The sequence below is a fragment of the Triturus cristatus genome, chromosome 7 (genome assembly GCF_964204655.1).
Source record: "Triturus cristatus chromosome 7, aTriCri1.1, whole genome shotgun sequence".
Taxonomy (NCBI): domain Eukaryota; kingdom Metazoa; phylum Chordata; class Amphibia; order Caudata; family Salamandridae; genus Triturus; species Triturus cristatus.
This window is the reverse complement of record NC_140590.1, coordinates 393,728,829-393,752,093: the sequence shown is the minus strand read 5'-3', so window position 1 is coordinate 393,752,093 and position 23,265 is coordinate 393,728,829. Positions and strand designations below refer to the sequence as shown.

Below are 23,265 nucleotides of genomic sequence, written 5' to 3'. Positions count from 1 at the left end.
AAACTAGTGGCACTATGGTAGGCTCTGGGGGTCAATCTGAACAATTCAGATTTGGGGCAGCAATTGATAGGGAAGCACATATCTCAGGTGTTGTCTTAGCTACTGTCGTTCGAGACGGCATCTTGTTAAATAAATAAGGGAGGGTTTGTGTTTTCTTATCAGAAGCCTCCGGGGCCCCCTGGGGTGAATTCTTGTTGCTGACAATTGTTTCTACCTCTCCAATCAACAGATCTATTTAGCTAAGTGTGCATTTTCTAGTATTCTTTGTTACCTTGCTTTGTTTGGAAGCTCCTTTTGCAGAATCAGTAGTTTCACTTTTACCCATATCCTTTTCTAGTGAAGTTTAACCACCACAATAATAATCAAAATATGAATGTGGCACCAAATGGAAAAGAAGTAATGGAAAAGAACAGCTGAAACAAAAACCTCTGTACTGCTGCTCAAGATACACAACCCCACTACCCGAAAAGTCACTGCTAATTGCTTTTAATTAGCTAACAAACGCCTTCCTGGTGGTTGTGCCACCCACAGAAGCAGCTTGTAAAGTATGTCTCAGGTCTGCCATCACAGAGCCTATGTGCAGTCTGGTACTGCCATGCTGACTGACCAAGTGCACCGACTTGCCAGTCCCTAAACCTTCCCTTATCTACATATCAGACACCTCTATGGTAGGCCCATGGGCAGGGTGCATTGTAAGTATAAGGTAGGACATGCTCTGGTGTGTGTGGCATGTTCTAATAGTGAATTACAGCCATTTTCATTTTTCACTACTGCAAGGCTACCTGTTCCCCATAGGCCAGAATAGGCAGTTTGATTCTTACATCTTATAATCCTTACTGACTCAGGGAACATGGTAGAAATACAAATTTAGTATGCCTGAACTCAGAATGATAAAATATATCTTTTAGTGAAGTTTGTTTTAACATTCTGTGGTTGAAAATACCACTTTTAGAAAGTAGGTATTTTCTTGCTTAACTGTCCAAGCCTGCCTCTGCTAGGTTGTGTATTGTGTGTCTTGTTCTGTGAGTGACAGGGGCTGGGGGATTCCAGGGGAGAGGGTGAGTCAGCACAGGACTGAATAGGAAGATCTGCATGTAGATGGGTGGGAGGAGTTGCACCTGGGACCTGAATAGGGCTGTGCCTTCCCTCCACAATGCTGGCTCCACGTCCTGTGGTGTGTCTGATGTCTCTGCCCTGCACTCAGCTGTGTTGTTGGCTAGGCCTGCACTGGTGTCTTCATTGCCAAGGAGAGAAGAAGGACATTTTACAGAATTTTCATCATCTTGCAGAATATTTCTCCAAGGGCTTGAACTTGTGCTTGCCTCCTGCTGAAGTCTCAGGGACAACAGACTTCACCACCAGCTCCCCTCTGAATTTCCTTGCTGGGAATTCTATCTGCAGAAGCCTGCGTGTCGCTGGGAGCTGGAAGCGCAATGCAACGAGAAGAAGCATGTCACCGTCGCAGCTGTAGTCATTGCATCGTCGGAAGTGTGCTGCATCTCCCAGAAGCGTGCCTTCATCACAGCTGTCTGCTGTTGCATCACCGGAGAAGCGCATCGCAACCGTGAGGGTCGCCGTCGAATCATCGGAGGAGCGTGTCGCAGGGACTGTCGCGGCTCCAAAGTACAGGGTCGCCGCAAGGCTGCCAGGGCGTGCCGCATCGTCTCAACATCGTTGCATCAAGGGCTCCATCTTATCGCACCAGATTGTCGCGTCACATTGAGGCGCCATCTTGCCGCATCGCAACCGGGATGCAGCACGAGAATCTACGCATCACCTCCTCTCTGGTATGGATCAAGACGCATCCGCTACTCTGCGCAAGCATTGAGTTATGACGCACCGTCTCCCCTGAAGCAAGGAACCAACGCATCTCCAACGCTGCACGCCTTTTGTTTATTTTGCGTTACGCATCCAGGTACTTTTGTGAGAACTGTGTCGCATTTACCATCAACTTGAACTAAGCTTATTTTACCATCTTTAAGTCAATTTTAAGCACACTATTTTGGATTTGTGTCGTTTGTGGTCTTGTGTTAAGCCTATATAAAGAATACTTATTTTTATAAAACCTGTGTGGTGTCCATCAGTAGTGTTTTCACTGTATTACTGTATGTGTTCACAAATGCTTAACACACTGCCTCTAGAGTAAGCCTGTCTGCTCGTGCCAAGCTACCAAGGGGGTGAGCAGGGGTTATCCAGTAGTGTAATCCCCTTTCCCTGACTTAGAAGCAAGAGTCCCTATTTAGTCAAAAATACCTACCCCTGCCAACTAGAGACCCCCAGTTTTAACATTGGTGGTCAGCGGTGAGGATTTGAGCCTGCATTTGTGACTCATGTACAGTGATTGGTGTACACTACTAGTGAGTGCAGACCAAATGTGACCACATACTTTTTGCCAGAATTTTTTTCCTTGGACTGTTATTTTTCCTGAGAACTGCCAATTCTTACTGCCATGAGTAGACCAGCATCTGTTGCATCTATGGATCTAGATTTTGAGGAAGATAGATTGGAAACCTAGGCCCCGATTCACAGAACTAACTTAAGACAAAATCCTTAACTTACTACCATTTTGGTATTCACAGAATGCACGTACTACTTCTGGTATTCACAGAATGCACTTACTACTTTTGGCATTCACAAAATGAACTTACTACTTTTGGTATTCACAAAATGGACTTATGACAACTAACTTTATGTCTGCACTCGGGCCGGAATTTCCGGTCCCGGAGCGGGAATTCCGCACCAGGAGCAGGAATTCTGCTTCCGGGACGAAATCTCCGCCTACGGGCCGGAATCTCCGATTCCAGACCGGAATACATGAACTGTGCCCGTTGATCATTTTAGCCAAGGGTAAACACCTGTCCAAGTGCCTACCATCCCTCACCATGCATCAGCTGACACACTGCAGCCAATCCCAGCCAATAGCTTCATTTTGCCATGATGTTGCAAGTGCCTACCATCCCCTAACACGCTCCAGCTGAAGCCAATTAACACTAATTGACCAGCACCAAAAAACATATAAAAGCAGCACACATTGAAGGAACAGGTTTGGTCACAAAGTGTTTGTGTTCACAACGCTGACATCGCCAGAGAAAAATGGAATGGAAAAACTAATGAGGTGGAAGAAGAACTTCACTGCAGAGGAGACCACCATGCTCGTGGAGTATATAGTGAGGCACAACAAACGTCTATATGGACTCCCACCCTACTGCACCAGTGGCACACAGAAGGCAGCCCTATGGCAGCAATTAGCCACTGCTGTCACAGCATTGGGGGAGGAGAGGCGCACAGTCCATGACATCAAGAAGAAGTGGCAGGATGAAAGGCAGAAGGTGTAGGACAAGTTCTCCAGGATCGCATTAAACAGCATCCTCCCTGCTGCATACTCTGGACCCCGCATCCGTCTCACCCCACTGGAGGAGGATATCCTTACCACAATACACCCCCACTTGGTCCATGGGCTGCTTGTTAGTGACGTCCGCTACGTGGTACCAGGTAAATGGGATGAAAAGAAAAAATGCATGAAAAGATTGTCTGTGTTGCACTGTCATTGTGAGTAAGGAAGTTGTCCAAAGTGTATACAAAAATATAGTCAGTCAGAGGCTCATGTGTCACCCTCTGTATGTAGCACCACAAGTCCCAGAATCTTTTGCATTAGAAATGGCAAATTCCTCCCCCACTTTTGAAAACATGAGCACAGTACTGTTGCCGTATATACACAACCCTACTAAGTAGCAATTGACAAATATTTGCAGGGATGCGCCACTAACAATGCGACACGCAATTCAACTCTTGCGCCACCACGGATGCGTCGCATTTACAATGCGGTGCACTGTGGCGCAGGGATAGACAGATATGTGTTGCATCTGATGGCATTATGGGGGTGCTTTGCTGGAGTAGTGTCGCAAGTGTGACGCAACTCCAACAATGTACATGGACCGCCCATACCTAACGTTCTGTGCCACTCCTTAGGTGTGCTTCAAGCAGGCGTAAGGTTGCGTAGCAGCAGTCTATGAAAAGTGACTCCGTGAAATCTCGTCGATTACACTGCATCACTTTTACGAGGCATATCCCAAAGGAACGCCCACCCTGCCTACATCAAAGCTGACGCAGGTTTAATGTTGTGCAGGGCTTCACAACGTGATGCATCCCCATAGGTGTGTCACGTTGTGAATAAGTCAAAATGTGTCACCTGTATTACACAACCGCTGTGTCACAGAAGTGACGCAACGACGGTGTAAATGTTTTTCAAGGGGCTTGTAAACCTGCCACAAATTATCCAAGAAGTAAATCACCCTGTGCCAGCCTAAATCACAAAGCAGAAGGTGAGAGAATCATCAGATCAAAATAGTCATACACATATTCTGTTGTTCATTTCCCACCTTGCCACGCCATTACATCCCCAACGCACCACTGCTCCTACCTGCCCAGTCTGCGGCAGTACTTCACAACACTGTTAGCATGCAGAAGAAATGGGGAAATCCCTGAAAAGTTCCACAAGCACATTTCCCATTTGGATACTTTTCTCTCTTCTCACCCATTGACACATTCAGCCAGAGCACAGACAACTGCAGTAACAGAGGTCCCTGCATCTACTGGGAGGAATCGACATCGTACAGAGAAAGGCAAGTAAGTCAAACTGACCAGGAGATTGTCAAAATGCATACATTGTCAGGAGACGACAGCGGGACATATAGTGCCCACATATGAAAGTCAACCGGAGATGAAAAAATAGCGGCATTACTATTGAAGTTGTATATGGACATTCACCTTTAGCAAATGATATTTGTGAACAGCGAAAGACAAAATATACCATGTCTTGGCTCATCATACCGTTGTAATTGTTCACGAACAGTCCCAGACCTGGGAATCCAATCCTGTAATCGAGTGCCACAACTAGTCAATAGGGTGTCCCCACTATATTGTAATAGTGTCTGTAGACCTAATCAAGAAATCCCATTTGCACAAATATGATAATGATGAACAAGAAGGGAGATACCAGTGTCAGTAGTATTGACAATGCATTCACTGTCCAACTTCGAATGTTTCCAATATACATTAAATTGCCCAGTCCACACAGCTGGTCATGTACTTCTTACATTGGCTGGATTCGTAGTCATGTTATTGTGATATAGGTTGCATCTAGGTAGTGGGCCCATTCTAAGTTATATGTGGGATCACTCATGATATCAAGTATAACACACTTCTGCAACGGTGGTTCCCACAACTGCTTGTGCACATCCTTTGTGCCAGAATTTGAGTGCATCACATGTGGCTGCAGAAATGTAAAGTTGCAAAACACACTTATCATTGGAGGTACAATGGGGTCCTCCCAGAATCAAAGACACACACTGACTTCTGCTACAAGGTTGGCTGTGACATCTGATCAGGGACCACACACTGTTCCGGTGCTGGGCCAAGGTAAGTAAACCCAAGAATAAATCAGCCTGAATGCTCATTAAATGTGCCTTTCACCACCACCGTATGTTATATGTGTTGTACAACACTGTTGTCCTGCATCACAATATGCTCACATATGGCATTTGAACACATCCAAGATCAGAAGAAAGCATGACACAAAATGTATGCCAAGTGAGTGCAGAATGGACATTCAATAGTACAATGTGTCATATGAAGTGACCAAAACACAACAGGCTTGCAAGTCAATGATAAGAAAAATCCCTAGCAAAATATATATGGTTACATCATAATGAGATTGGTATGGCTGAGGCCCACACTTATGCCAGTTGTGTACCTTTGAGATGGGTGTAGGGGCTTATAAGGTGAATCTTCATGCAGTTACACCTGCAAAATAACTTGGCTGAAGACGAATATGCTGATCCAGTGCAGGCGGAAAGCATCAAAGCTTCTCAGCCTATCCGCAATGTGTGATCATAACCAAATGTTGCATTCTGCTTGCCTCCTTTCCTACCGTATTCACATGTGAGTGTTTGACATATGAGGTTTGGATGTCTGCTGTACAATACACCATCCGTTGTCAGCTAACCATGATGTTGGAAATAGAGTATGCAAAGAGAGGACACTCAAAGGATGGACATAAGAAATCGGTGTTCTCTCTTTCAAAAATGAGCTGTGTGACTTCATGGGTAGAGAAGCACAAATGAGCAACATCATGTCTTTGACTACTGCACATCTCACACATGAACTCCTTTCTGACTTGTCAACAGAAAACATTACACTCATGAAAAATGTAAGTCTTAATGGCAAAGGTGAAATCAGTGTAATGCGGAGGAGTCCGAGTCATTTATCCCTTTCCTTGAAATATCTGTAACCTTCTCATACAAGTTTGTCTGTTGATGTGTCATCTCATTGATGTCAGTGCTGCATGGAGGTAACAGCTGGCAAATGCTGCATGTGAGCAGGTGCCCACATGTAAAGTCCATGAGATAAACATGCCACACATTGTCCTGGATAATGGTTATTGAGAATGACATGTTGGCTCATAGCTACCATCTGTTGTACTAAAATATGAACATGTATGTCTCATCACAGCTGCTGACAGGATGACACCACTGCAGCAGGCACCATCCCGGGGAACGCATGACATCCTGGCTGCAGCAGTGAAACCCTCACGCACCTTTCCTTCAGGTAATTCTGGCATGAGGTGTGTCACTAGCTTATATTACTAAGCCATGACAGAGATCAAGATCCCCTTCTGCATGGAATCAGCAGTTGTTGTTTACAAAGTGAAATACAAATCAGGAGTGTCATGTGCCTGTCTGTCAATTAGTGATGCAGGTCATTGAGAATGCTGTCACTTCCCTCTACAGCTGCTGGATCAGGGACAGCTATGTTTACAACAGCTATGAGGAGACAGGTTCAGCAGGTGACACCAGGGGGGAACGCGAAGACACAGAAAGTTGTGGCTGGAGCTGGTGAGTTTGCTTGCATCATATACATCTCCGTGTAACACCTCAGTGCTATGGTGTGAGCTGTCATTTGTGGTGGTACCCTAACCAGGTCACATGATCCTCAGCTGTTGATGCAAAGTGCAGTTAATACAACCCTTGTGTTGCACCACATGTAGTACCAGGTCAATCACTAATACAGTTGCAACCTCTGTGTTCCAGGGGATGCTGAGGATGAGGATGACAGACCTATGACCAGTGCGGGCCAACGGATAATCAGAGGGGAGAAGGAAGTTCCTGAGGACGTCGACTTGGTGGATGATGATGAAAGAATGCCATCCACTCCGGGGATGACGATTCTGATTCCAATGAGAGCTATCGTGCCAGATTGCCAAAATCAGTCAGGGCATCACATCCTCCGTCAAGCAACGTTCATCAGCCTCCTCCCAAGCAAACAATTGCCTGTCCCCATCATAGAGCAAACCATCCACAGCTCCCATGCATCCAAACACAGACATCACTTCCTCACAGCCCTCACGTCCATGACCGACATGGTGGTTCCCCTACCCGCTCTTCCCTATAAAGTGTATCCCTGCCATCCTCTCCACCATCTGGGGGAAGTACCAGCCCTGTTGTGGTGCAGGTATCCCCTGGGCACCATTCTCCTGCCCACAGGCTCCCACCTGCCACCCCCTCCTCTACTGTTGGACCTGCTCGTCCCATCCATGGCAGACACCTGCAGAGAGGGCCTGCACCTGGCTATGATGGCCAGTGGGAGCAGGACTTCTTTCAACAGCAGACAGATGTGAGGCAGGACATTCGTGCCATGGGGCTACCCTGTCAGACATGTCTGAGTCCCTGCAGGACATGGTCTAATTCCTTCAGGTGGTGGACAGGCTGAGCCAAGTTTTGGATAGGATGGATAGAACTTGGCAGGACATGTCCAGGAATATGAGAGACATGATATCCATCCAAAGGAAAGAGAGTGCAAGACACCATGCCTTGGCCATGAAGATGATGCAGGGCATGCTGAAAGTGATCCAAAGTCTCCCTTCACGGTCAACGCAGGGGGGGAGCCATCATATCTGCCTGCAGGACAGCACATCCACACACCTGTACCACCAACTGCCAGCACCACAGCAAAGGTACACATCCACACCGGCGGCCTGAACAGGCACTCCCACCACCTGCACAACCATCAACCAACACCTTCACAGGCACTGCCACCACCTGCACAACCACCACCAACCCCTGTACAAGCACTCCTGCCACCTACACAACCACCACCAACCCCTGTACAGGCACTGCCACCACCTGCACAACCACCACCAAACCCTGTACAGGCACTGCCACCACCTACACAACCACTACCAACAGCTGTATAGGCACTGCCACCACCTGCAAACCACCACCGACCCCTGTACAGGCACTGCCACCACCTGCACAACCCCCCCAACCGTTGTACAGGCACTGCCACCACCTGCACAGCCACCACCAACCCCTTTACAGGCACTGCCACCACCTGCACAACCACCACCAACCCCTGTACAGGCACTCCCACCACGTGCACAACCAGCCCTTGTCCAGGCACAAACACCAAATGTGCATACACCATCTGCCGCTGCACATGTAGATCACCCTGTACAGGCACATGGCCAATACCCACCTACACGGAGGCGACGAGCCCGACCTGACACCTCACAGCGAGCATCACCTCCAAAATTGCGGTGTCGCAAGCACGATCACCAGCGACAAGAACCCCAAGATAAATTGACCACGTGAATATGTGTATAGAAATAATAAAGAGCTACAAAACTAAGATTCTGTTGTGTATCATGTCCTGTATAACGATGTAGGTGGCCTAGAGATGTGAGGAGGTATGTGTGTGTGTGACACAGTTGCAAATGTAACCCATCATTGCAACAAGCCATTATGTACATAGCAGATAACTCACCAAATATGTGTCCATATTCTGAACCAGACATTCAAAATGAAGTCAAACAAGTTAAAGTGAGTAGAATTCCTCAAAGACATTTATGTATTAACAGAAGAACAACCGTCCGTTTTGAAGGGAAAAAGGAAAACAAATGATGATCTTAGTGCAGATGGAGAAGGGAACTTGGATTGGGGTGGGGCAACAAAAATATAACACCTCAGGGAGCATCAGGGAAACCAGTCTATTTACAAGGGGAAAATGTAATAATTGTTCAGGACGACGTCTCAGTCAAAAGTCAAGTGTCCTTCTGGTCATCCTCTACTATCACAATGTCCAGATCCTCAGAGTCTGATGCAAGCACATGGCTGGCGGGTGCAGGAACAGGCACCACATGGGTTTGTGACACACGAGGAGTACGGGGGGAAAAAGTCTGGGGCAACGGACAGGGGGAGATATTGACGGTGGTATGGGAAGGGATTTGGGAGACAACAGACGACATGGCTGTGGCCATGCAATTGATGCTGGTGGTGAGGGTGGCCAGAGATCGGACAATGTCCTCTCACATCATGCGTATCTCCAGACACACTTGTAGCATGATGCGAGCGGACATGTCTGACTGACCTTCACACATCCACCTCAAGTCCCCTGGCTCAGCCACAGGAAGAACAATACCGGGAGGGGCCTGGGGGGGACAGGAGGGATGTGGTGCCTCAGGGCCAGAGCCAATGTTGTGGTTGAGCTGGCAGCTACGAGGAGGGGGACTGGTTGCAGGGGATGCAGCTGGAGCCCCCGACGGAGTGGGGAACTCTAGAGGTTGGGAGGGGCTGATGGCAAGCCCAGATTGGGTATTGGCCTGGCCCGGGGACACCTCTTCAGGACCCACAGGTGAAGAGTCTGGGGCAGAGTAGCTCTCCACCACATCATGGGCAGAGGTGTCAGTTCTTCCCGCCACCTTCAATGTCCACAGCCTCCATCCGGTAGGTAGCACCAGCATCAGGGTGCTCCTTGTCAGTCCGGGTGGGTGCAATCCCCTTGCCTCCTGATGTTGAGGGTCCCTCCTCATCCTCTTCTTCCTCGCTGGTGGAAAGAGGGTGTAGCCGCCAGCGCACTGATGGCCTCGCACTCCAGACCTGGTCCTGCTGTCCATCGATTTCACCAGCTGTGCCTGCTAAAATGTAAGCAAAATCCGAATGTGGTGGTTGTTTCATGCAGGACGAGATATATACATAGATGAGCCAAGGTCAGACTTTGTTTTCCTCTGAGCACACTCTACAGTTGTCAGTGTTTATGAACTTATATTACATGTATGTTCACTGTCAATTACTGAATTGAGTCTGACATGGACATCTCACGTGAATGTTTGGGGCTTACACAACTGTATTGGCCAACCCTCAACCCTGGCATTCTTGTGATCTGTGTGTCCTGTCACTGCTACATGTGCAGGTTCCAAAACCAGTCCACCAAAGGAGAACATGAAGAGTCCAGATTTATTTGAATTTGGCCATTGATATGGAGTCGCAGCTATTCAATGTCTGGACAAGTGTCATCTGCTTTGTAGCATTGTATGGGACAAGACAAATGCCGAATGTGGGTCACACATCCACATAGGGTCTGGGATATTCCTTTAGCTACATTGTGAGTCTACACTTTTGCTGTCCCCACACATAATCTGACAATCCAGTGCCACATATTGGCTTTGGTGACTGATAAGGTAGTGCAGTACACCGGTGAACAGTGGGGGGTCGTTGTGACAGCTACCTGTACATTTGAAATGTCATACAGGCCACTGAGGGTGAGACGTCTGTCAGTGGACACACCTTGCAAATTTAGAAGCACTTAAGAGTGATGCAAGGATCTCAAAGTCTGTCTTGACTCCATGGCACATGTTGATCTGTCTCAATTGGAACCCAAACTCTACAAATGCAATGCAAGTCACAGCATCCAATACCCTTTGGCCTGCCATGTGCACACTGGACAGTGTCTGTACCATTGCTCATCCAATGCACACATCAGTTATGATTGCCTTGTTTCAATTGTAGTGGTGCTGGCAGAGAAGATTTCAATATGAATGCACAAGTGTGGCTCATTTACCCAGTTGCCATGAAGAAACTACAACTCCCAAAATGCACTCTGCCCTGTACAGTCCATATGCCACAGTGTGCCTTTTTAATCTTGGTGACTGCTGCATGGACACGGAATCAGTGAATGGAGGCATGGGACACACAATGGTAAAGCACTGTTTCACTCACATCATACTTCCAGACACAAATTGCATATGATGCACTTACCAGGTCCCTGCTGCTCACGCTCCTCCAGCTGAGCATGGAGGGTTGGCCAAGCTGCTCGCAAAACCCTACTGTACAGTGGGGAGAGGCGAGGACGATGGACATGGTGCTGGGTAGACAGGCCCAACAGCTCCTCAGCCTTATGCCGGGACCAGCGTTTGGTTTCTGGTTCCGGAGCGGAGGGTCCGCACACGCGCATTACGCTCCGAAATTGGAACTTCCGTTTTTGGGCAGTAAATTCCGAAAATGACCGGGAACACATTATTTCACACAGGAAATGTTTTACAGGAGGTGGGAGGCAGGAAATACATCACAGGAAATAGTTGGCAGCCATTTTGTATTCATCCTGATCCATCCACAATCAGAAATCAAATCCACTGCTGTTCTGTTGTGGAAAAAAATGAAATGACAGTGCAGGTGAGAATTATGAATATGTAACAAAAGGGGGAACAGACCATTTAATGACATTTCTGCATGAACGGGGGGGCTGACACAACATCAAACCCCAGTTTCATTTTCTCCTACTTTGCATTATGGTACATGTAGTCCATATTGAGTGCTCATTTCCACAGTTGTGTGATGTGTTACGTAACATTGGGGTGGAGCAGTGTGGATATATCACAGACACATGGTGTCTGATTCCCACATGACATCATCACTCATGTTGTGGGCCCATCATTTGTGGGGGAGTCAAATCTGTTGAGGGCACAGGCCTGAGAATGCAACGGTTATGGCCTTTTGTGATTAAGTGACCCATCCTCATAAGGTCCGGGTAGGTCTCTCAGAACATGTATCATTTTTCATCTGCGTCAATAGATTCTTTAGGGACATCCACTACACTGATCACTGACATGGGCACAGGAGCTGAAGCACGCTCATCCTTTTGAGTACTGTCAACAGCTGTGATTTACATGCAGTTAGTGTGGCTTGAAAAGTCGTCTCAGGAAGGAATTTATTGATACAGTCGTGTATATCCAAGTTTCATCATTGACAACAGACAGCAAACCACATTTTGTCCATGACACTACAGGTTGCTCATGTGAAAAACATGGCAACGAGCTGATCACGGACTTGCATGCCCTGACCTCGGTTTTGTGCAATGGCCCGGTTTCCCAGATTCAGAGCTAGCCGAGGTGCAGGCAGTATGTGTAAGCCATGCGTTAAAGCAATGTTGTGCAAAACACAACAGGCTAATATGATCTTGCACACGACTTCTGGGGAGTACAGCAGCACACCCCCTGTACGGTCGAGATATCTGAATCGCGACTTCAACAGACCAAAGTGCGCTCTATGATGGTGAGTCTGTATGTGTGCCCTATTGTACCTACGCTGTGGTACAGTGTTTGCACGCCTGTAAGGGGTCAGGAGATGTGGGGAGAGTGCATACCCAGGTTTGCCTGAGGAGTGAAGAAAAGACAGTTGGTTACATTTCCCTCTTTGATTTGCACAGGACATGATCTATACTTTAGTACATGCAGTATCCGTTGGGCCATGTATGTATCTTTATCATTCTTATTGTACAATGGTTAATGTTGGGGGGCATTCAGACATTTCAATAACACATTTCCCTCATTTTTATTGCTTGGTACTTACCCAGTAGCCACATGTTGCCAAATTCTCCTGCAGCCATCCGCCGGGCAAGAGGTGACATGCGGAATATGAAGCTGTCATGGGTACTGCCTGGGAACACCGCATGCACATTAATGAACCTCGTACTGGCATCACAGACAGCTTGCTCATTGATGGAATACCATCGGTGTCTGTTGCAGAAGATGTGTGCAATGTGGCAGGGTGGCTAAAGGGCCACATGGGTACAATCAATTGCACCCAGCACACATGGGAATTGTGCAATGAGATAGAAATCTCGTGCTGCCCTTTGTCTCATGGCCAGTGTATGTGGCATTTGTATGTGGTTGTGTGCTCTAGCAGTGATGCATCTCAGTACCTGATGCGGGCACCGCGACTGGCTCGTCTGGGATATGCCTACATGGTCACTGGAGACCCTTTGGAAAGACCCAGTGGCAAAGAAATGGAGAGCAGAAAGGATCTTGAGATATGCTGGTATTTATTGTGAGCAGCAGGTCACAGAGTCAAGTTCCTGCTCCCACTCACATACCATATCCAAGATGACTTCTGGAGTGAAACGGTACCTGGCACTTACATCTTGACTGGACATTCCAAATAGGTTGATCCTCTGTCTGAAGATCCTCTCTGATCTCCTCCTCCTCAGGTAGTTTTGCCGCATAACAAAGGGCAGTGCAACAACCACTTTCAGTGACATGTTGAAAGGGTTTGTGTGTGTCTGCTCTGCATTTATACATGCTGCAGGGCTAGGATTGGCTGCAGTGTGTCAGCTGATGCATGGTGGGTGATGGTAGGCACTTGGACAGGTGTTCACCATTGGCTAAAATGATCAACGGCCACAGTTTGTGTTTTCCGCCCCTGAATCGGAGATTCTGGCTCGTAGGTGGAGATTCCGGCCTGGAAAAGGAATTCCCGCTCCGGGTTCGGAATTCTCGCTCCAGGAGCGGAAATTCCGGCCCGAGTGCGGACGTAAAGTTAGTAGTCGTAAGTCCATTCTGTGAATATCAAAAGTAGTAAGTTCATTCTGTGAATGCCAACAGTAGTAAGTGCATTCTGTGAATACCAGAAGTAGTAAGTGCAATCTGCGAATACCAAAATGGTAGTAAGTTTAGGATTTTGTCTTAAGTTAGTTCTGTGAATCAGGCCCTGCACTTTGAAACAGCTCAAGCATCTCTGCAAGAAATTGAAAGTTGCTACACCAGGCATTTCTAAAAAGGATGACTACCAAAAGGCGCTGAGGGCCTGGGTAAAAGCAAGAAATGCCCCTGAGTCAGTGGTGGAGCCAGCTGGGGATGCAGATGGGCAACTGGATAGGCCAGTGTTTCCAGCCAGGGGAGGGGTGCCATCCCCACCTGGAAGTAGTGTCTCTTCCAAAGACCTGTCCCCCTGAGAGTTGGAAGACAGGAAGAGAAATAGGGCACACAAGCGGAGATAGCTAAACTTAAGATGGAGGGTCAGAGGGAAATAGAGAATAACAAGTTGTCCTTGGAGAGAGAGAGAATGAGGATGGAGCATGAGAAGATGTTGAGGGATTTAGAGATCAAGGCAAAGGGCTTAGAGATCAATCCCTCTGGTGGCAGCACACCATCTGTGCCTTCAGAAAGCAGAGTGTATATTCCCAAGGATGTCATCAAAGTTTTCCATAAGCATGAGGATATTGGGCAGTGGTTTGCAACCTATTGGATAGCAATGTTGGCCCACCGGGTCCCTGAGAACAATTGGGGAGCTGGGTTGTTGCTGCTGACAACACGGAGAGCCACTGCAAGGTGTCTCAGGTTCCCTTTGAGTGCGGTGAGATTTCTGGTACTCTTCAGGTAGCTGTGAGCCCAGCCATGCCTGTGGTTTGTCTGTTGGGCAATTATTTGGAGAACTCCCCTTGGACTAAGGTGGAGAAGAAGGCTCATTTGGAGATGTTGGGTCTGCCTGAGTGGGCGTGTGTTACCTCTCGGTCTATGGCAGCCAGTAAAGGTGTTTAAGAGGTCCTGGAGCCTGAAAGTACGGCCCAGGGGCCTGACTTAAAGAGAAGAGGTAGGGGGCGTAGGAAACCAGCCCCCACAGTTCCCACGGTCCAGGAGGAGGCAGACCTTGAGGGGGATGCCCTGGAACCTACAGGGGAACAGGTTGCTGAACTGGGGAGCCTGCCTGAGCTGACCCATTGGTAGCAAGAAGGAAGACCCTCCAGGGAGGAATTTTGTGCAGAACAGAAGAAGTGCCCCTCTCTTGTGGGTTTGCGGCAACAGGCCATAAATCAGGCAGCAGGTGATCAGTCTGGATCACATTGGATCTACTGGGAGATCGACCTTCTCTATACAGAGCCTAAGGTTGCTGAGCCTGGGTCAGCCCGTGTGCTGGTGGTCCCCCTTCTCTTCAGAGCCTTCCTACTGGGGTTGGCTCATGATGTATCTTTAGCTGGACATCTGGGGCAGGACAAGACCTTTGAAAGGCTTGTCACCCACTTTTATTGGCCCCAGATGCGGAAGAGTTCAGATACTCATTGTAGGACCTATCAAACTTGCCAGGCAAGTGGGAAAAGTGGAAGGAAGCAAAAGGCTCCTCTCCAACCTTTCCCTGTAGTCAGTACCCCCTTTGAACGGGTGGGCATTGACATTGTGGGGCCACTGGACCCCAAGACAGCCATGGGCAACAGGTTTATCCTGGTCTTGGTGGACCATGCCACCCGGTACCCGGAAGGCATCCCGCTCAGGACAGTGACGGCCCCCGTGGTGGGACGTGCACTGATGGGGATTTTCTCCCGCGTGGGGTTCCCTAGAGAGGTGGTGTCAGACCGTGATACCAATTTCATATCCAGTTATATAAAGTCCCTGTGGAAGGAGTGTGGTATTACCTACAAGTTTGCCACTCCTTACCACCCCCAAGGTAAAGGGCTGGTTGAAAGATTCAACCGGACCCTTAAAGGCATGATCATGGGTCTTGAAGAACCAATGAGGCGTAAGTGGGACGTCCTCTTGCCATGCCTTCTGTTTGCTTACCGTGAGGTGCCACAAAAGTCCCTAGGGTTCAGTCTCTTTGAACTGTTGTGTGGACACCCGGTAAGAGGACCTTTGAGTCTGGTCAAGGAAGGCTGGGAGCAATCTCTCAGGAAACATCCCCAGGATGTATACAGTTACATGCTGGCCTTCAGGAACCAGACTCAGCGATTCAGAGAGCTCGTTCAGGCGAATCTGGAAGCCAGCCAGGAAGAGATGAAGCGGTGGTGCAATCAGAATGCCACTCTGATTGAGCTTCAACCTGGACAGAAAGTTTGGGTCATGGCCCCTGTAGAGCCTTGTGCGCTCCAGGACAGGTGGACCTGTCCATTTGAGGTGGTAGAGCGCAAGAGTGATGTCACCTACCTGGTGAACTTGCGGTCTCCGAGGAACCGTTTGCGGGTCCTACATGTTAACCGCCCGAAGCCCCACTAAGAAAGGTCCAAAGTGGGCATGCTCCTAGCGATGGGTGATGGAATTGAGGAGGAGACAGAGCCTCTTCCTGACCTCCTGTCTGCAACAGAGCAAGATGGGTCAGTGGATGGTGTCAGCCTCTCTTCAACACTGACCCCTGATCAGCATCAAGATTGTCGCCAACTGTTGGGACAATTCTCTGATTTGTTTTTCTTGATGTCACTGAGTGGCGCGTCCATGATGTGGACACTGGGGACAGTCCTCCTGTGAAGCACAAGGCTTGCAGAGTGATTGATAAGATCAGGACTTACATCAAGGAGGAAGTCTTCAAGATGTTTGCCTTTGGGGTGATTGAGTTTTCCTACAGTCCTTGGGCCAGCCCAGTGGTCTTGGTCCCAAAGGCTGCCTCGCCTGGTGCCACATCTGAACTCAGGTTCTGTGTGGGCTACCGAGGACTCAATTCAGTCATCAGGACTGACGCGAGCCCCATCCCCGGGGACTGATGAGCTCATTGATCGGTTAGGGGCTGCCCAGTACCTCAGCATGATTGATTTGACGTCTGGGTACTGGCAGATCGCCTTAACTGATGGGGCCAAAGAGAGGTCAGCATTCTCCACACCATGTGGGCACTACCAATTCCGGGTTATGCCCTTTGAGATGAAGAATGCCCCTGCCACCTTTCAGAGGTTGGTCAACCAGGTGTTGGCTGGACTTGAAGATTTCAGTGCGACTACCTGGATGACATTGTAGTGTTCAGCGCCAGTTGGGAAGAACATCTGCACCACTTCTGGGAAGTGTTGATGGCACTGCACAAGGCAGGCCTCACGATCAAGGCGAGTAAGTGCCAGATCGGACAGGGTTCTGTGGTGTACTTGGGGCACCAGGTAGGGAGCCGCCAGGTGGCGCCCCTGCAACCCACGATTGATACCATCCTGGCAAAGACTCAGACATAGGTGAGAGCCTTTTTAGGACTCACAGGGTACTACAGGAGGATTGTCAAGGGTATGGCAACATTGTTGCACCCTTTACTGAGCTGACTTCCAGGAAGCAGCCCAAGAAAGTGAACTGGACTGACACCTGTCAGAAGGCTTTTGACTCCCTGAAGACTGCCATGTGCACAGCACCAGTGCTTCAGGCGCCCAACTTCTCAAAAGAATTCATTGTTCAAACAGACGCTTCAGAGCATGGTGTGGGGGCTGTTCTATCACAGATTAATGAAGAGGGCCTGGACCAACCTGTAGCCTTCATCAGTAGGAGGTGACTTCCACGGGAACAGAGGTGGAATGCAATTGAGCGTGAGGCATTTGCTGTGGTCTGCGCACTGAAGGAGTTGAGACCATACATGTTTGGGACTCACTTTCGGGTTCAGACAGACCACAGGCCCCTCAGATGGTTGATGCAGATGAGGGGTGACAACCCAAAGTTGTTGAGGTGGTCCATTTCCCTACAGGGGATGGACTTTACGGTGGAACACCGCCCTGGTACAGAACATGCCAATGCTGATGGTCTGTCCAGATTTTTCCGCCTTAGTGAAGAGAACTCCCAAGGGGAAGGGTAGTTCTCCCCACATTTCACCTGGAGGGACATGTGTTAGACCTGGAACCATTGGCGTGAGTCTCCCTTCCATTTTTCTGATTGCCTCCTCTTTTTTTGATATGTTTTGCTGGTTTAGATGTTTTGGGGACTGTGCCACTGCTATTCAGTGCCAAATTGCAAGTGCTCCCTATGTTAAATTGAGGTGTTGATTACTGACTCCATGATTGGGTTATTTGATTTACTTGCCAGACCCTAGTACTGTGCACAATGTGTGCCCAGGGCTTGTAAATCAAATGCTGCTGGTGGGCTTGCAGCACTGGTTGTGTCACCCACAGAAGCAGCTTTTAAAGTATGTTTATGGTCTGCCATTGCGGAGCCTATGTGCAGTCTGGTACTGCCATGCTGACTGACCAAGTGCACCCACTTGCCAGTCCATAAACCTTCCCTTATCTTCATATCAGACACCCCTATGGTAGGCCCAAGGGCAGGGTGCATTGTAAGTATAAGGTAGGGCATGCACTGGTGTGTGTGGCATGTCCTAATAGTGAATTACAGCCATTTTCGTTTTTCACTACTGCAAGGCTACCTGTTCCCCATAGGCCAGAATGGGCAGTTTGATTATTACATCTTATAATCCTAATTGACTCAGGGAACATGGTAGAAATACGAATTTAGTATGCCTGAAACAGAATGATAAAATACATCTTTTAGTGAGGTTGGTTTTATTAATCTGTGTTTGAAAATACCACTTTTAGAAAGTAGGTATTTTCTTGCTTAACTGTCCAAGCCTGCCTCTACTAGGTTGTGTATTGTGTGTCTGGTTCTATGAGTGACAGGGGCTGGGGGATTCCAGGGGAGAGGGTGAGTCAGCACAGGGCTGAATAGGAAGATCTGCATGTAGATGGGTGGGAGGAGTTTCACCTGGGACCTGACTAGGGCTGTGCCTTCCCTCCACAATGCTGGCTCCACCTCCTGTGGTGTGTCTGATGTCTCAGCCCTGCACTCTGAAAGGAAAGAAGGAGTCAGGTAAAAAAAGTGCTCCGGGACTGACCAGAACTGGTTGGGACTAGGCAAAGGCCTCGCTGCCTTCAGAGAATAAAGGGAAAAGTAATATAAATATGGGGACCCAAACCCCAAGATTTTTGATCACTTCCGGAATAAGACGAAGAAACCTCTGCCAAGGAGAAGAACCAAAGGAAGCTGTAGGAGTTGGACTGCCCCCCTGCCAGTGTGCTGTGTTGTTTGGTTGGCCTGCAGTGGTGTCTTCATTGCCAGGGAGAGGAGAAGGAACTTTTACAGAACTTTCATCGTCTTGCAGAATATTTCTCCAAGGGAACTTGTGCTTGCCTCCTCCTGAAGTCTTAGGGACAACAGACTTCACCACCAGCTCCCCTCTGAATTTCCTTGCTGGGAATTCTATCTGCAGAAGCCTGCGTGTCGCTGGGAGCTGGAAGCGGGACGCAATGAGAAGAAGTGTGTCACCGCCGCAGCTGTAGTCATCGCATCACCGGAGAAGCGTGCCGCAGCCGCATCTCCCAGAAGCGTGACTTTGTTGCAGCTGTCTGCTGTCGCATCACCGGAGAAGCACTTCGCAACCGTGAGTGTCCCCGTCGCATCATCGGAGGAGCTTGTCGCAGGGCCTGTCATGGCTCCAAAGTACAGAGTTGCCGCAAGGCTGCCAGGGCGTGCCGCATCGTCTCAGCATCGTCGCATCAAGGGCACCATCTTATCGCATCGCACCGGATTGTCGCATCGCATCGAGGCGCCATCTTGCCGCATTGAAACCGGGCTGCAGCACGAGAATCCACGCATCACCTCCTCTCCGGTAAGGATCAAGACGCATCCCTACTCTCTGCAAGCATTGAGGCGCAACGCATCGTCTCCCCCGAAGCAAGGAACCGACGCATCTCCAACACTGCGAGCCTTTTGTTTATTTTGCGTTACACATCCAGGTACTTTTGTGAGAACTGTGTCGCATTTACCATCAACTTTAACTAAGCTAATTTAACCATCTTTAAGTCAATTTTAAGTACAGTATTGTGGATTTTTTTCATTTGTGGTCCTGTGTTAAGTCTATATAAAGAATACTTATTTTTATAAAACCTGTGTGGTGTCCCTCTGTAGTGTTTTCACTGTATTACTGTATGTGTTCACAAAAGTTTAACACACTGCCTCTGAGATAAGCCTGTCTGCTTGTGCCAAGCTACCAAGGGGGTGAGCAGGTGTTATCCAGTAGTGTAATCCCCTTTCCCTGACTTAGAAGCAAGGGTCCCTATTTGGTCAAAGGTACCTTCCTCTGCCAACTAGAGACCCTCAGTTCTAACACCCCCCAACCAAAGAATTGTGTATCAAAGGGGTAAGCCGATAGACCACTGGACCCGGGAAAATTGTGGTACATGAGATAAAGTCACAGTGGAAAGTATTCACAATACATCAAGGAACAAAAAGTGATCTTTCATTCTTCTATTTCCCAGAAAACTGGCAGGATAGGTCGTCATCACTGATTGTTGATGTATATATGCGCACTCCTTTCCCTTTGCACATCACCTGCACTTATACATATTAGGCACCTGTCACTTCACATTGTGTGCACCTGTTTCTTATAAATGCATAAATGTGATATACATTGCATTCTATAGTTTTGATTTATCGTCAATCCATGTGATATTATTAAATCACAATCATTTGCTGAATGAGTTATTGTTGTCATACTTTGTCTACTTAGATCATTTTTTGTTCCTTGATGTATTGTGAAAACTTTCCACTGTGACTTTATCTCATGTACTCCAAACAAAGAATAGTGTAGCCCACACTATGAAAGGCAGACGCTGCATTTATGAGCTTCCACTGCTGCTGCTGTTCATCACAGGGCCCCTCCTCCTTCAGGGCCAAGTGCAGGCTGGGACAGGTAGTTGATGGCCTCCAACTAAAGAATAGTGCTTTTAATACTATAAGATCCTTGTGATGATAGGTCATGGAAGAGCAAGCACTCTAGTCAGGGCAGGGAAGTTACACACCCAAGATAACGCCTGCTCACCCCCATGGTAGCTTGGCAGAGCAGTCAGACTCATCTCAGAGGTAACATGTGAAGCGCTTGCACATCACACACACACCAGTGACACACACCATACACTGAGACTCCACACCAAGATATATAAAAATATCTCATATATTGTATATAAAACACATTTGACCACAATCACATAAATCACTTTGCTACTAGGCAATTGTCATAACAATACATAAATCACAAATCAGTTGTCGTAACACATTTAGTAAAATAGAGTCAATAGAGTGAATACTCATAGGTTCACCATTGGTAGAAAACATCATGAAAACAGTTTGCATAAAACCACTGTATATATTATGCAGTTTCTGGAAATAACATTAGTTGTTATTCTGACCACGCAAGGCATAAAAACGGCATATATCGGGGACTGAAAAGGCAGTAGTTATGGCTTAAACACCGGGGGAAGCACCTCCATGCCCCTACTGAGTCTGGTAATGCCACAACTACGAATGAGGCACAGGAGTTACCCACTTCTGCTCTCACCATGAGAGCCACAGTGCACTGGCTCTTCCTTTACAGGTGATGCGCTAATCTAGTCACCCATCCGCGGAGTAACCTGGGATGGAGTGAGTTTCTGTGGCGATCGGGAACTCCGTCTTGTATGATGACACAACTTGTCAAGTGACCTCCCCCCAGGAGCACTACGTTCCTGTGCTCTGTTTCCCTCTGCCAGCTATCGGGCCACCGGCCCACTGACTGCAGTGAGTGTTGTCAAGAACATTATAACCCACGAAATTCCACAAATGGGGCAGATCAAAAGACGGCCACATGGGGGTGCTGATTTTGATGTGCAGTAATGCGGAATAAAATCCAATTTTGGAGGCTGAAGTATTTCCTCCAGAATATGTATTTGCATGCTATTTTGTTCCTTAGCAAAGTATCTTTAACCTGCCCATTACTCCAAAATGATTGGAGGTAATTACATTTCCTCCACCAACAGTTTATCTCCAAAAATATGGAGATCATTCCATGCTTACCACTGCTGTTGGTTTTTACCCCAAATGAGTTGTTATGCAACTAATTTTGATCCAGCTTACCTACAGTTTTCTAATGTTATTTCTGGAGGTATTTTCCTCCAGGGAGAAGTGGGAGTTAGAAATTTCTTTTTACTTCACTGACAAGGACTGTGGTCATTTCATCCTAAGAAACTGGTTATATCTTTGTCATTGGTGTATTTTAACATAGAATAGATTTTGTTAAAATGGCAGTAAACATTTTACAACTTGTGCAGAGACAAGTGCCTGTTTAGTCTGCTGACATTTGGTGCTTTATTATAGCCAGAGCCACTGGAATTAGACGGCAGGAAAGGGCCAATTTATAACACCTCTTTTTTACATCACTTACTAGGTGTTTGGTAGTGAAGACGGCATTTCTCTTTTGCAGAATAATGTCCCAGATACCATTTTTAATGTGCAGAGATGTACGGTGGGACTGTGCACCAAATAAAACATCCTAGTTTTCCAGGACAGAGTCAACAAGCAGTTACTAAGATTGTTCGAACATGTTAGCCTTCCTTTTTCTACATAGATTTGCATTGGACATGTTTGCAAACAGATTGCCTCCAGCCGAGTAGCCCTTATTCCAATAACTGATCTGCCAAACAATCCACTGAACAGAATTTTTTTTCTGTTTTCTTCCTGAACAGGGCTTTTCCAGCAGCAGCTTTAAGAATGATTTATTGGCTGCAACGTTCACAGGCCAGATTATATGTTAGCATGCAAAAATGTAAACACCCTTGACATGCTTTGCTTTTGCTTTTAACTCCCGCACATTTCTGAAAATTTTTAATGATTGCTAGGCAAGACCATCTAAAATATCGACAGAAAACAAGCTCCCTACCAAGGACTTAATTGCAACCTTTAAAATAATTTCATATATAAAATTACGCTTCATATGCTAAACTGTCGAATGAGAAATGGAGACAATTAATTGCACTTCTCTTTTAACAAAATCGGCACTGGGGAGCTCTCCCTGGGTCTCAGGGGCTGGAGACACCACTCCTTTCTGTGGTGTGCAGCCGCGCCGGTCCGTTGTGGCTGGGGTGCTGAGGGCAAGGTGCCGGTTCACATGGGTAGAGGCCTGCACATCCTCTGACTGGGGATTTCTCTTCTGCATCTGTCTGCTACCTGGCGGTTGCATGGCAATGTCAGGAACTCGGCGGCCGCTTAGGCACCTGAAAATGCCAGGGATTATTTTGCGCTGGCTCTTGAGATTTCTTCCGACCTCTGCATGGCGCACAGTGGGTGGGGGCTCAGCCCAGACTGAAGATAGCAAGCTAAATGCCCACAGAAGCCTGGCTTAGCAAGCGAAGCACACGGAAACAGCACTAGGAAGATCCCAAGAGGAACGTAAAAGCACAAGGAAATTTCAATAAGCACCAGGAACGTCTAGTGGAGTAAAAGCAAAGGGAAGGTCCAGTCAATAAAATATTCAACATGTGTTCGTTGTGGTTGGCTTTTCCTTAGCACCTTCTCAGTTTGGAATGGAAAGCAAAGTGCTGCACATGCACTTTGGGAGGAAGCAAACAATAAAGTGCCCTTGCAGGCTTTCATTTTAAAAAGGTGAAGAACAGACCAGACCTTCTCCT

The 23,265-nt window shown here is 47.7% G+C and overlaps 1 protein-coding gene across 1 annotated transcript in view; it reads left to right on the top strand.

The window, feature by feature from the left end:
* The window catches only part of LOC146809768 (uncharacterized), a 73,865-nt gene extending 65,188 nt beyond the window's left edge, over nt 1-8,677 (top strand). The window contains exons 3-5 of the mRNA XM_085616619.1: nt 6,511-6,606; nt 6,789-6,893; nt 7,089-8,677. Of these exons, the coding sequence (XP_085472745.1) occupies nt 6,522-6,606; nt 6,789-6,893; nt 7,089-7,675 (777 nt within the window). The 5' untranslated portion in view covers nt 6,511-6,521 and the 3' untranslated portion in view covers nt 7,676-8,677. The remainder of the gene's footprint in view (nt 1-6,510; nt 6,607-6,788; nt 6,894-7,088) is intronic.
* Nucleotides 8,678-23,265: the final 14,588 nt, after the last annotated feature.